Source organism: Magallana gigas, chromosome 7 (genome assembly GCF_963853765.1).
Source record: "Magallana gigas chromosome 7, xbMagGiga1.1, whole genome shotgun sequence".
In the NCBI taxonomy this organism is placed as follows: Eukaryota; Metazoa; Mollusca; class Bivalvia; order Ostreida; family Ostreidae; genus Magallana; species Magallana gigas.
The window spans coordinates 31,147,762-31,163,427 of NC_088859.1; the positions used below are offsets into that span (position 1 = coordinate 31,147,762).

Consider the following 15,666-nt stretch of genomic DNA (forward strand, 5'->3'; position numbering starts at 1 on the left):
AAAAATTTTCTTCTGTTAAAATTGCAGAGAGAGAGAGAGAGAGGAGAGAGAGAGAGATGTAAACCAAGTCTTTGAGGTTAACAATCAACCACTTCTTGCAGGTGGTTATTGTTTTGCGGACCATTGACTATTTTTTCAATCAGTTGTCCACAAACAGAGAGAGAGAGAGAGAGAGAGAGAGAGAGAGAGAAATATGTATGTGTCTATTGAACACGAAAATTTACCGAAAGTGAAAGTGGATTGCATGAATAAACTACGATCGACTTACCAAAACTTGAAAACCGGAAGTGAATAATTGCACAATCGTCAAGTAAACAAACATGAATAGAATATTAATATAAGGCCAGGGTGTCAAATTAGTTTATTAACACGATGGCCTCGGGAGGAGATGTTGGTCGTTATTCGCAAACCCATACCTGGGCGCCACACCACAGGAATAATTATTTCGAACAAAGCGATGAGGTACGATGCATGTACGACCATAGTAAACAAAATCGCACTTAAGTGCAGTGATAGTTTTCAACTTTGAACTGTTCTGTAAACAATGCATGTAAAGATTACTCATCAATTTGTGTCTCTTTCAGAGACTTTGCACTTAAAGTTTTAAAAAGTTTTGGGGCAATTGGTTCATGACCTCACAGTTACTTCTTGAATGAAATATAAAGAAGATCAGTTATGTTAAACAAGATAATTGATTGATGATAATTCAGCACAATGTAAAGAAATCATACATGTACTTATCCATGCCTAAGTGCACACTAAGTGGTGGACAGTTACCCAAACAATGGAAATATATTTTTTGCGTAAAGGTTTTCAAAAGCAGCAGTGTTGAAACTAATTTTAATTACCGTAATCCGGTGAATATAATACGCACTTTTTTCCCAGCATTTTTTGCTGTGAGAAAGGGGTGCGTATCATACATCCCTATAGGATTTGGACATATTTTTTCCCTAGCTGAAGCAAGGGGTATCATAATGCCGTATTACCTATGCTGTTCACAGACAGGACCGATACCCCGCTATACATCGTAACATTCCTTCATTATCACATATATATTATTATTTAACCCTTAGGAAATCATTGTTATAGCATGTAATTAAAGAAAATGTATACTTGAAGTCTGTTGATAAATAAACTGTTTCAAAATGGCCTTTAAAAATTAATTTGAACTGCCTATTCTTTATCTCCGTGTACGCCGCCATTACAGGTGTTATTAATAGAATGCGAACTTGGATGGCCACGTGCTATTTGTAACCGATCTTTGAAAACAGCTTACACGTCAATTGGCTCATTTTTAACCATTTTCATGTAATGCTAACTGATTTATTGCAAATAATTATGAATGTAAATAATTCTATAACCTATTCCGTTAATTGAAGCCATTGAAACAGTTGTGCTCTCCCACCGCTAACGCTTGACACCTTGGGTATCTCATACACCCCCCTTAGGCTATAAGTGTACTATACACAACACAACTATTTGTGCACATAATTTATTATGTTCCAGACCTATAATTGATCACTTTGATCATCATCGGAATCATTTAAGAATTTAATTAGGTCCGTTATCTCCATACCTGTACATCGTCCGTTTTTTTTCACTTCACATGGATTGTAATAACTAAACAATTGTATAACGCTTGTTAAAAGCAGTTGTTTTTATTTACGGTAGAATATCTAAAACTAGGTCTTTTTAAAACATTGATTATGAATTAAAGATATTACCGCGATGTATTAGTTACAATAAATCCGTATCTAAGAAAATATTGTTTTTCTTATTTCCAGTACCGTATTCCCGCAATGAAGTTGAGCGTGCATACAAAGTGTAACTGCTTTGTTGATACTCAGGAATACCGTTTGGTCATTTTTTTTTATGCGTATTATACATCCCAACAAGCTTTTTTTCACCATTTTCAGGCCCAAAGTGGGGGGTGCGTATCGTACACTACTGCGTATTATATTCACCGGATTACGGTAGGGTTGATTTTTAAATGGTTCATGGTATAAATAAGAGTGGTAATTAACTTGCAATTTTTCATACATTTCTGATAATTAACATTTCTGTGAAAAAACTGCAAATGAATAGCTTTATCAAGCTATTCTGAATAGCTTTATTAAGCTATATAGCTTCTTCAAGCTATATATCTAAATCAAGAGATTGTGCTGGACCTGATACCGTAAATTCCTTATTTTACGCGAGTACTTAATTCCGCAATCCCGCTATTTTGTATCAAATCGCGAGAATATAAAATCGCGAACGGGGAACTTTTATCCTTATTTATTATAGTTTTTATCTCAAGAAAATAATGGCGAGATTTTAAAATCCGCGAAGAGTGCTTCTCGAGATTTTACGCAGATATTATTTCATTGCATTTAATTACGAATTTACAGTAGTCTTTCAGAGACGCAAATATTTATTGGATCTCTGTTCAAAGTGATTTCGTCCCGAATCGTTAGATGAAGTGTTTGGTTTATGGAATCTAAATAATCTAAAGTTAAAGCATCATAATCTCGTTAGCATTTTGATTGACTGATGTCCCTTGACTAAAGACATGGGAGAAAGGCCTAATGACAAGCACAAGATTCGGCTCTCGGCATGCATTTGCTCTAACAAATAAACCATAATCTCGCCATGAATAAGTATTTACACTTCTAATAGCCGGTAAGTACTATGAAAATGCCTTTTTCGTATATAGAAGTTTGTTATTCATGTACAGTGGTAGTTAGCTATTTAGATTAACTTCTAATTGATCAGTCAAACACCATATGTACAATGCAATAATATTAGGATTGTAGTTTAGAGTTTTACTTTAATGTTAAAAGGTGTTAGCCCTGGAATCAATATATGGAGAAAATGAGATGGGATTAAATATTCTTAGTCGCCCTGAAACTGAAGCTGACAATGAACCAAAAAATGGACTATTCTCAGTTCAGGTAAGATTTGTATGTTGGGTCACATTTTTAAAATTGTTTGATAAAACTGTAAGGAACATACTTAAAAATTCAGTTCTAACAATGTCAATTACCATGTTATTCTAGATGTCTGTGCCAATTGATACATCAGATGAGAGAGTTACAGTGGACGTATGTGTGCCATTAAATGAACTACAAAATAATGTTGACTTCTCTAAATTCAAAAGATCCGACTCAGGTAAATGCAAAGTTGGTTGCATATTGCAAATAAGTCACTTTCAAAAAAGAGAAGCGAGTAAACTTTACATTCTCGATTTCAAATACATGTATTAAATAGTGTTTCCTTTGAAGATTATAAGAATTTTGATAATTAATATCTGCAAAATAAGAGATTTTTTTTATCACATAAAACATGAAGCTTTTAGATGTGTTATGTATAAAGAAGATCCAGTTTAAATTAAGGCCTGAGGTCTTACAGAAATCAAAGCTACCAAGTATCTTAAATTAAAATAATCTTTTTTACTACAACTGTAGGAATGAGAATCATTGGTTCTGTAACTGTCAGACACTTGTATCCGATCAGCCTTACAATCGTGCTTCCTCATGAGTACCCCAGCAGTGCCCCTCCAAAGTTCACCATATCCTGCCCTTGGCTGACCTCTCTCCAGATGACCTCGCTATGTCAGGCCATGGACAGACTATGGGAGGAGTCCATGTATATGCCTGTTTTATTTACTTGGATCACATGGCTTCAGGAAAATGTCATGAAGTATGTTTAATCGTGATTTGGCAAAATATGATTATTGTTACATATTGGTAGCTAGAATATAATATGAAAATTGAGTTACGGTTTTCAACTAATGTGCAGAAATGAAAAACTATTTATATGATATGTACTGAAAAATATGAAAAATTCAAGAAAATGTTTTTTTTTTTAAATCAAAAACAATGAACCATATTTCTGTCGAATAATGATACAAAGGTAATGATATGCCTATACAATTTAGGATGTCGTAATTTTTCCTCATTTCCTCTATTTTAATGCATTTTAATAAAAATTAGATGGATTAGATTGTTCTGAATCAGCAGATATAAGGATTATTTATTTTCATGCAAGATTTTTTTCTGTAATTATGACCCACAACCTTTTTTAGTCACCTTGGTTTGAGAAATAGAATATTTCTGCAAGATGATTTGGATGAAGGTGACAGTCGGGTTATATCTGAACAGATGCCAATTGAAGAGGCCTTCACAAGTATGATAAGGTAATTCAATCTTTATTCGATGCATATGCTATGGTTTTATTAGCTCACCTGAACCGAAGGTTCAAGTGAGCTTTTCTGATCACCCGTTGTCCGTCGTCCGTCCGTCCGTCTGTCTGTCTGTCCGTCCGTCTGTAAACTTTTCACATTTTCAACTTCTTCTCAAAAACCACTGGGCCAAATTTAACCAAATTTGGTACAAAGCATCCTTATGGAAAGGGGGTTATAAATTATAAAAATAAAGGGCACAGCCCTTTTCAAAAGGGAGATAATTGCGAAACAGTAAGTATAGGGTGCATGTCTTTAAAAATCTTCTTCTCAAGAACCACTGCACCAGAAATGCCAATATTTACACAAAAGCTTGTATATATAGTGAAGATTCTAAATTGTAAAAATCGTGACCCTCGGACCAAAACTGGGGCCCCAGGCGGGGTTCAAAGTTTAACATAGAAATACATAGGAAAATGTTTTAAAAATCTTCTTCTCAAGAACCACTGCACCAGAAATGCCAATATTTACACAAAAACTTGTATATATAGTGAAGATTCTAAATTGTAAAAATCGTGACCCTCGGACCAAAAATGGGGCCCCAGGCGAGGTTCAAAGTTTAACATAGAAATACATAGGAACATTTTTAAAAAATCTTCTTCTCAAGAACCACTGCACCAGAAATGCCAATATTTACACATAAGCTTGTATACATAGCGAAGATTCTAAATTGTAAAAATCGTGACCCTCGGACCAAAACTGGGGCCCCAGGCGGGGTTCAAAGTTTAACATAGAAATACATAGGAAAATGTTTTAAAAATCTTCTTCTCAAGATCCACTGCACCAGAAATGCCAATATTTACACAAAAACTTGTATATATAGTGAAGACTCTAAATTGTAAAAATCGTGACCCTCGGACCAAAAATGGGGCCCCAGGCGAGGTTCAAAGTTTAACATAGAAATACATAGGAACATTTTTAAAAAATCTTCTTCTCAAGAACCACTGCACCAGAAATGCCAATATTTACACATAAGCTTGTATACATAGCAAAGATTCTAAATTGTAAAAATCGTGACCCTCGGACCAAAACTGGGGCCCCAGGCGGGGTTCAAATTTAACATAGATATACCTTAGGAAAATGTTTAAAAAATCTTCTTCTCAAGAACCACTGCACCAGAAATGCCAATATTTACACAAAAGCTTGTATATATAGTGAAGATTCTAAATTGTAAAAATCGTGACCCTCGGACCAAAACTGGGGCCCCAGGCGGGGTTCAAAGTTTAACATAGATATACCTTAGGAAAATGTTTAAAAAATCTTCTTCTCAAGAACCACTGCACCAGAAATGCCAATATTTACACAAAAGCTTGTATGTATAATGAAGATTCTAAATTGTAGAAATAGTGACCCTCAAATCAAAACTGCAGCCCCAGGCGGGGTTCAAAGTTTATCATAGAACTACATATGAAAAATGTTTAAAAATTTTCTTCTCAAAAAACACTTCACCAAAAATGCCAATACATACACAAACGGTTGTATATATAGTGAAGATTGTAAAAATCGTGACCCCTGAACAAAAAGTGGGGCCCCAGTAGGGGTTTAGATTTTAACATATATAGGAAAATGTTTTAAAATCTTCTTTTCAAGAACTATAGTGCAACTGTTTGGGATATTACTATGCATACATGTACATCCTTAAATAATGTAGATTCAAAAAATTGTAACTCCCGGACAATTGATGGGCACCAAGAGGGGTTCAAAATTTAAACATTTTAAAAAACATAAAGGAAAAGTTTTAAAATTTTCTTCTCAAGAACTACAATGTTTTAGTTTGTGGAATTTCTATGCCTTCGCTCATGTAGATCCCTAATTGGTAAAATCGTGACCCCCGGACCAATACTGGGGCCCCAAGATGGGGTCAAAGTTTATTATAGAAATATAAAGGTAACGTTAAAATATCTTCTTCTCGAGAACTACAATGCCTCAATTTGTGAGATTACTATCATGCATACAACCTTGGATAATGAAGGTTTGACAGTTTTAAAATAGTGACCCCTGGACTAATACTAGGGACCCAAGATGGGTTTAAAGTTAAATGTAGAAGTACCGGTATATATGAAAAATGTTTAAAAATCTTCTTTTCGAGAACTACAATGCATCAGTTTGTCAGATAACTACGTAAGCACCCTCAAATAGTGTAGATTCGAAATTATAAAAGCTGTGACCTCAATCTAATACTGGGGCCCCAAGAGGTGTTCAAAGTTTAGCATAGAAATATAGAGGGAAAATGTTGAAAAATCTTTTTCTAGGGAACTATAATGCTTCAGCTTGTGAGATAACTATGCAAGCATCCTTAAATAATGTAGATTCCAAATAATTAAAACTTTAGCCCTGGACTAATACTGTGGCCCCAAGAGGGGTTCAAAGTTTAACATAGAAAGATATATTGAAAATGTTTTTAAAAAGTTTTTCTCGAGAACTATAATGCTACAGTTTGTGAGATTATTATGCAAGGATCCTCAAATTGTGTAAACTCTAATGTAGTGGAGTTTCTTGATGTTCTGTACAGTCTGAGAGTTATTTCTCTTGAAGTGGAACTCTGCTACGTTCAGTTTTTCAGGTTGTGTACGTGCGGTCCTACCGCAGTGCTACACATTTTCATTCCTATGTTACTGTTTATGTTGTTCAAGCCAACCATAAACCTCGGACCATAACTGGGTCCCCAGAAAGGGGGTTCAATGTTTAAAATAGAAAAAGCATATGCTACGAAATGTAATGTTACAAGGAACTGCTGTTCAGGTGAGCGATGTGGCCCATGGGCCTCTTGTTGATATTGGTAGGCATACCTTTTTTGTGGACCGGATTTAATGAATATCACAGTTTCAAGGATGTGTATCGGTAAATTCATGGCGAATGAGGTTATTGATACATGTACTGGACTTCACTGATGGCTCTATAGGTATGACCAGCAGAGAGAGGAGGAGGAATTTGCACAGAGTGAACAGGAGTGTGGGATCTGTTTCACACAGCAAGCTGGCTCCTTGTTTCTAAGGTTACGACCATGTAAACACCACTTTTGTCGCATATGTGTCAACGAATACTGCAGGACGCATATAAAGGAGGGAAATGTTCTAAACTTAATGTAAGCAATTTCTATCTAGATTTTATATTTCAGCTTGTTTGGGGATAAAGGGAAATGGCATATATTATGATGAATATGTTCTAGTATAATTTTACATATATTGCCTTTTAATTACGGTAGATTATAGAAACTAATGTTATGGTTAAAGTAGCCAAGCAATGACATATATGTATATTATAAAAACTGTTTTTAAGGAAACTTTTATTATCATGAAATATATCATGCATTCAAGATATATGTATAAGCATTAGACACACCTGCCAAACACACCATTAAGTCTAGAGATAAAATGCATAACAAAACCAAAATTACTATTAGGGAATGCTGTAACTGTATAACATTTGAATTTGTATTCTGTTCATCATTTTTGTTGGAAAACAGCATATCACTAAAAGTCATTCATGTATGTATAAGAATAGGTACAGTCAGAATTATGCCAATTCAAATCCAATGCAGCTAACTTGATGAAAAATCAATTTCCACCAAATATTGTAACATTAAATATAAAAAGTTTACAGTACATTCAAGTACTACATGTCCCTGCCAAAAACTACGCCACATCAATTCTTCAATGCCTACAGGGGTAGTCAAAAGTTGCAGGAAGGGAATCATGTGCACCCTTGTCACATATACTGTAAACTAAATCAAACATTGCTATTTAGCAAATTTATGCATTATTTCAGCAATGAGATTGATGTAGCAGAAGCTGTCTTTTGCAAGAACTGCTGACATGAATTAGAGACTGCTAATATATACACCATCCTATACCTGCCATATGAGTAATGTTTAAAAATTCAAAAATTATAAGAATGTGTGATAAGAATTAGAATGGCTTTTTCAGCTGCCCTGAAACAGACTGCAAATCAGAAATTCCTCCGCCCATGGTAACGGCAAACCTTACCCCTGAAGAGTATGAGAGATATGAGACACTTTCTCTCAGGGTTTGTAATTTATTGATTCATTGGATAATTTGCCAATTGACACATTGCCAAAAATGGTTTTTATTCTGAAACTAAAAATGTATGATTTAATAATCCATTATTAACTGGTCTGCATTTTTAAAAGTCATTATCTTGTTGATATACTGATGGTTCAACTGTAGATTTTATACATAAACTATTATATTTACATATGCAAATATGTTTCCTTATTTCAACCTATAGAATAGTAAAAACGTTCAATTCTGTGAACTTTCTCCTGATGTCACAATGATCAAAGCACATGCTTATCACTTGTTGGTTGGATTATTGTAAGCATAGAATCATGGTAATTTTGGCAATTCTAAACAGTTTGCCTTTTTCAAATGTAAATATAAGTAATAAATAGCAATGTTAAAAAGTTCACTGGATTATAAACTTGGTTGGTACTACGTGATGAAATCTTCTGAGAAGCCCTTCGCGCTTAACAGAATGTGAACTTCGCTTTTAACAGAATGTGAACTTGGTTGGTCACGTGATCAAATCCTGTGGACAGGATTTGATCACGTGACCAACCAAGTTCACATTCTGTTAAACTTTTTAACATTGCTGTTTATTTCTTAAATAAACATGTACCGTATATTACAATTTCTTGTTTTCAATTAATAATCAAATATAGCTGTAGCTTTTAACGTCAGTCATACACATGATAGATATAAATATCTAATTCATATGTTACTTTGTAGAAGGGACTGGACTGTATGGGTGACATTGTATGGTGCCCCCGCTGTCAGAATCCGGTCATTCAGGAGAAGGAGGAGGCTCTGAGACTAGGTCACTGTCTTGGCTGTGTGTACAGCTTCTGTACCGACTGTCAGGAACCTTGGCACCAGGTTAGTGTGAGAATGTATAAAAATAGATCTCTGCACTGTGAAAATACTTGCAAATCATCTTTTATTCTTTACTCTGATCAGCCTCAAAATAAAGATTTCAACAAAAAATATGACTAAAGGAAGTAACCAAATATTTTTTTGTCCTTAAAAATTGCAGTGTTACCAACAACAACAAAAAAGGACACAAAGAGCCACAGCCCATATTGTTTATTGCATTATTACACTTGTCAGAGACAAAAAGACCAATATTTATAGGGAAAGGGTGACAATCATTGTAAATTTCACTTTTTCTCCCCCTTTGGGACCTTAGCTCTAGGGTAAAAACATGTAATATAGAAAATAAAAAATCTTTAAAATATTCTTGAAAAATATTTTTTATCTAGCTTTCTCTTGTTTATCACATGATTCTGTCATGAGAATTTGATTTGAATACTAAATAACTAAATAAAGTACATATGTATATTCGACATTTGTTATCTGATTTTTAGCACACCGAGATGAAGTTAAGAGAAGCTTATGCTATACTGTCAGCATCCAGACATGGTTAAAGTTTTTGATGCAGGTCCTTTATCTAAGTTTACTTATTACTTGTCCAGTTGTCCTATCTTCACCAAACTTGCATGGATGATGCATCTGGACCCATTTATGGACTGAAATACTTGAATGCTGAATATGGGCCTTGAAAATATTTTACATGATATTTTATCATATGATATGACACAATGTTGTAAGAAATTATATTGTATCAAATGATACAATGTTATATTATATATCATTTATGATACACAATCATATTATACACTCTCTCATGATGCAGTATCATAATTTATTACAAATATGATATTATGATACAATACAATAATGTATAACACGATACAATATCATATCATAATATATGATACAATATTATAGATTGATAGAATGTCATACCATATAATACAATATCATATTGTAAAATGATATATTACAGTATTATATTGTATCAAGATATATGACATGCTATTTGTATAATATCATAGGAAACAATATCATATTTTATAGTAGTGTATTGATATTCATCATTGTGTCATAAATATCTTATGAAATTGCACACGATTATCATATAAATTTGTATCATATAATATGTTGTATTGTGTCAAACCTCACTACAGTATCCAATATCTTCGATAAAGGTGGTCTTATAAAGGTGATGCCTGATAAAGGTGATGCCTGATAAAGGTGATGCCTTGTCTCGGTGAGCTTTGTTATCTGTGATTACCTACCGGTATATTTTCCAAAGGCTACTCTGACCATATATTTTTAATCCATGTCCAGTTAAATAATGCATTTGAGTCGATTTGACATCACTTAAAGTTATTGATGAAATGTGTTTTACAATAGCGGACTGTGCATTCCTAGCCAATGCATACATATTTTTCAAGCATTGTTGTACAATATTCATATCTTGAATACTGTTCAAATCTGCTCAACAAACTGCCCCTCTCAAATCTTCAAATTTATTGAATTTTTAGTTCTAATATTAATTATTTTCTTACCTTGTTATTTCAAATTCCGTTTTCCTGAACAGCATAAATCAAGAGTAAGGTTATATACTGGTAACTCTTAAGGTCCTATAAAAGGACCTAACAAATAGCTCATTATTATTATTCCCTCTGTGAATTGAAAATGCTTTTTCTAATTGAAAGAAAAATAACTACAATATTATATGACATACTGACTCTTTTTTTTCCAGGGAAGATGTTACTCGGATATATTACAGGAAGAAGAAGATGAGAAACTCAGACAAACAAAAAGTGAAGCAATGCAGAAAAAGAGAGAAAGACTAGCCAGATTAAAAGAAGAAAGGCTTTCCCGTGAAATAATTGAAAAAACTACACGTCCATGCCCTAATTGTAAAATGGATATATCCAAAATGTCTGGGTATGTATTGTTTGAAGTATGATATATTATAATCTTTAACTCAGTATATTGTATTAATTGACATTATCTATACCAACTTGTGCTATACAAAGTTTAGATTGACATCAAAATAACATACAAGGCCTTGAAATTTATTTTAAATCAAAAGGTAATAAAACATATCTAAATTTGGTATAAACAATCAGATTAGAGATTTTTGTAACATATCATAAACAAAACTCATTTATACACCTCTTGTTCTGGAAAAAAAAAGGATTTTGAGTAACAATATTTTTATCACCATGCATAAAGATTTGAATGAATACTAGTACACAATTAAATGTAAATTGGCATTTTGCAGTATACAAATAAAATTATACCGATGTTTTCTTTGGATTGATAAATGTTGTATGAAAACCAGTACCAGGTTATTATATTTGGTCATAGGGTCATATTGGAATTTATGCTGCTAAAGGAGTACTGTAATGCAGTGCATGGAAATTCTTTTTTGTATTTCAGCAGAGTTTCCTAACAACTATAAAAGTGTATTGTCATATCATATAAATACATTTCATTAATAATATGTTTTATTTACAGGTGTAACAAAGTCAGTTGTGTGTATTGTAACCATTCGATGTGCTGGGGGTGTGGTTTAGATATCACCAAGGAATCATATGGACATTTCTCCAAATGTTCATTGAGTGTTATGCATGAGGAAATTATTGATGCCGGTAATATTTACAATGATGGAGGAGTTAACTACGTAATACGACCTTTTGCACGTGCACATCAAAAAGAAAAAAATCCGGTAATTTTGTTTTTGTTAGCTCTCCTGAGCTGAAGGCTCAAGTGTCATAATTTTTCTGATCAAATTTTTTTTGGTCTGTCTGTGGTTTGTATATGGCTGCCAGTTCATCACCCTTTGAAACCATGGGGCCAATTTCAACCAATCTTGGCACAAAACACTGGACTTTCATTTAGTTTGAATAAAGGGCCAAGTTGCCTTCAGTGCGAGAAAATTGGGAGAAAAGGAAAATAGGTTGTGGTATGTTCAGATATCCAAAGAAATAAATATCCAAGAAAAAAAGATTTATGTTTGTTTAAATAAGGAACCTAAGATTAAGAAAGTGCCCTAGCGGGCGTTTCAAAAATCTTCACTAAAATGAATGGAAAACAACTTTTTAAAAGAATATTTTTTCAGAAAAACATCAAGACTATCATTTGTTAAATCAATTTAGGAGCAAGATCTGCGATGTTCAATTTTTTGTAAACACACTAGAGCATGAGCACAAATATAAATGTCATCATGTGATTTAAATATTATTATCGTAAAATTAAATGAAACATTCAAACTTACATAATCAATTTGATATGTACCTATGAAAATAATTGTTGAATCATATCTACTCCTTAGTCAAAAAAAAAAATAGATTTTTCTTATTAAAGTTTCTGGCATTATGATTTTATTAGTCGCAGAAACAAACTAAATAACATGTTAGTATGGCTTTTCCTTATTTGCTTCATATCCCTGACTAATAGCAATATAATTAGACACAATATTGTAACATATGATATTTTACAATATTGTGTTGAACCACACATTAACATGCAGTTTTTTGTTGGGTATACTATTAAGGGCAACATGATAGACATAACATTGCATTGTTTTTTATTTGAACAGTACAGTAAATTAGCAGCTGCAACTCCTATTTTTTCTGGCTTTCTCTTGATTGAAAAATAAAATTCAATTCAGAGAGAGTTTTATTATTGCAGCTGAAAATTTTGAATGGTATTCATGCAAATTTACAAAGTTATTGCAATTTTGGCCGCAATGAATATAATGGAATAAATAATGTAAGCAAATTGAGATCAATTTAGAAAAAAAAAGGTTGTACAGGTGCATCCTTGGCTTGAACCCCTTTAACTCTTGGTACATGTAGTAGGTCTCCATGAAGCTAATAAGCCAAGCAGTTCGTTGAATGGCTTAGCCTACTATTAACACTTCAAAACTGATCAAATTTGTCAATATAAAAGCCAGATTTATGGTACGTATATAAAATCCAGATAATTTAGAGTTATAGAACATTACTGGAGATCGGATATTGTTAATCAGCAATATACGTACTTTTAGATCAAAGTTTGACATTGTTGCTCAGGTTAGGGATGTGGTCCATGGGCCTCTTGTGAATTTTACTTGATCAACTTAATTTTTCAAGAGTTTCTGATATGTTATAGGTTCTAATCTTTGCAACATGACTTGGAACTTACTATCACACATTAATTAAATTACTAGTATATGTAAAATTTAATTCATTCTTCAATTCTACAAGACTGTGAAAAAAGATATTAAGGCCAATACTTAATGAATAATCAAACAATTTATAGCCAAAAAAAATTTGTATCCATCTCATTTTCATGTCTTCATTAAATATATAGGCTTTAATTGAAACAGTGGTAAACAAATTGATATGATGATGGTATGAAAAAAAAACCCACACGGTCTTGTACATTTTAGGTATCGGTATTCTCCTTTATTTAAATCCTCTTCTCTATTTTTTTTTCTGGCAGATTGTTGTAGAAATTGAAGTAGCCCTTGCAGCAAATCCAGATGAGAAGATAAATCTTATTCGTTGTCCTTTCTGCAAACAGAAAAATCTGAGAAAAAACCAGGACAACCATATCCGATGCTGGAATTGCACACGCAGTACTTGTTTTCAGTGCAAGAAGGCCATTTCTGAAAATCCGATTACTAAACATTTTTCTACTCCAAATCTCTGCAAACAACACTCCAGTTGACAGATTGATTTGATCTATAAAGCCAGTCCAGAATTTTTGTTCTCATTCCTTAGCATCCGAAGACCATGCCTGAAAAAAAGTTGGCCACCGATAGGTCCAATATAAAACCCTTGTTAGAGCCTTTTAAATGAAGAAGAGCAAGATGTTTTGTTTTTCTTTAAGACACTTTATTAGCTATATAACAAAATAATTGACTTGACAAACATAAACTTATAAAAAAAAATTACATTGTTTATTGGTGTCATTGTCCCAGAAGTGAATTAAAATCTAGGGAGTTACAGGAGTTGCATTAACCCCTTCCCCCGTTTGAAATACATCCCCGAACCCCCCCCCCCCCCCCAAAAAAAAAGGGGGGGGGAATGGGGAGTGGAATAGGGGAAAAATATTAAACGTATATATTAAATGTTATGAGTTTTACATTAAAAGCGATATAAGTTGTATCCTAGTAATAGCATGTCTGTCATCAATTATGAATATAAATCTTTGATCCACTTCAGCTAGATTGGAGCCGATTTAATATCTTATTTCATGAAGGTTGGGCGAAAAGCTGTTGGTAGGCGTAAAGGGCATGGTCACGATTTTTGTCAATTTATACAAATTTAATTTTAATGAATCTATTATTTACAATGCTTTAGGAATGTATTTCTAATGATCAGGTGAAATTTGAGAGTCAGGCGAAGAGTTATGAGCCAGATATAAGGCTCACAATGTAAACAAGGTTCGTGCCCTGTTTTTGTTAACGTAGGATATATATACCGGTAAAAAATCTTTTTAAGCATATTTGTCCATCTTTTTATTTATTTTAAGCATATATAAACAGTTCCTAACGTTTAACACATTTATTTTGGGTCTAAAACTGGAATTTTTACTTCGACATACAAAATGTAAACAAAAGCATTGTGAATTGTAATTTCTGTAACGTTAACTCGCTTGTTATGCAACGGATGTTACTCAAATTTTGGTTGCCTATTAAAAATAATGTCTTACTGAAGCATTGTAAGCATTAAAATCGGACAAATAATTTTTTACCAAAATCGTGACCACGCCCCTTTAATGTAGAAACAAATAAAAAAATAATCTTATTGCAAAGCAACAAGCAGGTCTCTCGTTGCAGCTGTGAGTAAAAACAGTGACGTTATACAGGATTGAAATTATGACCATAATTACACATACGGTCCATCTCGGTCTCTGAAAAACGTAACTGCGTTTGTCAGAAAGTGCAACAGCGTGTTTGTAAATGTTGATTTGACAGCAAAAGCAAAGTATCGAAAAATAAAGTTCGTCATGGTGTTTTTCATTTGTAATAAACGAAAAAATAAAAGAACATTATTAAACTTCATTTTAAAAAGAATTCTGTCATCCGGAATAAGATTTGGTCAAGTATAGAATATTTTCCAGTTTGGAAAAGGATTTTACATAGAAATATTCAGTAACTTGACATCTGGTATGGAAATTTAGTTTAAGGTCAGTACACATTTTCTACCTACAATATACATATGTACTTTAAAAATAGGGTCTGACTAGAAGGGGTCATTGTTTATAATGACCTTCACCTTTCATCAAGATATCTCGTTCAAACTCGGTGCAAACCCCAAATCCAAACGCAAAATATTAATGATAATAAAGTTTGTCAATTTTAACCGAAGAAAATGCTGTCAATGATTTTACACCTAAGTCTGCTTCCACCTGAACTACACATTCTTAAAGGAACATGGTCATTCTCAGATTTTACATTTCCTATTTTATAGTTAACGAAGTTTAGCCAAGATATTTCTAATGGTCAGTGTTACCGTCAGTTGTCAAGTTATAAGCGAGTTAAGGTGGTGTGGGACACTTCCATATTGTGGCATACTG

At 33.2% G+C, this 15,666-nt stretch overlaps 1 protein-coding gene across 1 annotated transcript; it reads left to right on the top strand.

Moving 5' to 3' along the window:
* The first annotated feature begins 217 nt into the window (after nucleotides 1–217).
* On the top strand, nucleotides 218–14,045 carry LOC105338780 (E3 ubiquitin-protein ligase RNF14). The gene is made up of 11 exons (XM_011444040.4): nucleotides 218–462; nucleotides 2,823–2,933; nucleotides 3,039–3,150; nucleotides 3,447–3,681; nucleotides 4,067–4,177; nucleotides 7,125–7,307; nucleotides 8,149–8,248; nucleotides 8,971–9,117; nucleotides 10,850–11,037; nucleotides 11,614–11,824; nucleotides 13,585–14,045. The coding sequence occupies exons 1-11, from the start codon at nucleotides 373–375 to the stop codon at nucleotides 13,810–13,812; spliced, it is 1,716 nt and encodes a 571-aa protein (XP_011442342.3). The 5' UTR covers nucleotides 218–372; the 3' UTR covers nucleotides 13,813–14,045.
* Nucleotides 14,046–15,666: the final 1,621 nt, after the last annotated feature.

Bases quoted from the DNA above. Each gene is read 5' to 3' on its own strand.
- LOC105338780 (XM_011444040.4), top strand. From the start codon at position 373: ATGGCCTCGGGAGGAGATGTTGGTCGTTATTCGCAAACCCATACCTGG. The intron at 2,934-3,038 runs GTAAGATTTGTA...ATGTTATTCTAG, and splicing joins ATGGACTATTCTCAGTTCAG to ATGTCTGTGCCAATTGATAC. The intron at 7,308-8,148 runs GTAAGCAATTTC...TGGCTTTTTCAG, and splicing joins GGAAATGTTCTAAACTTAAT to CTGCCCTGAAACAGACTGCA.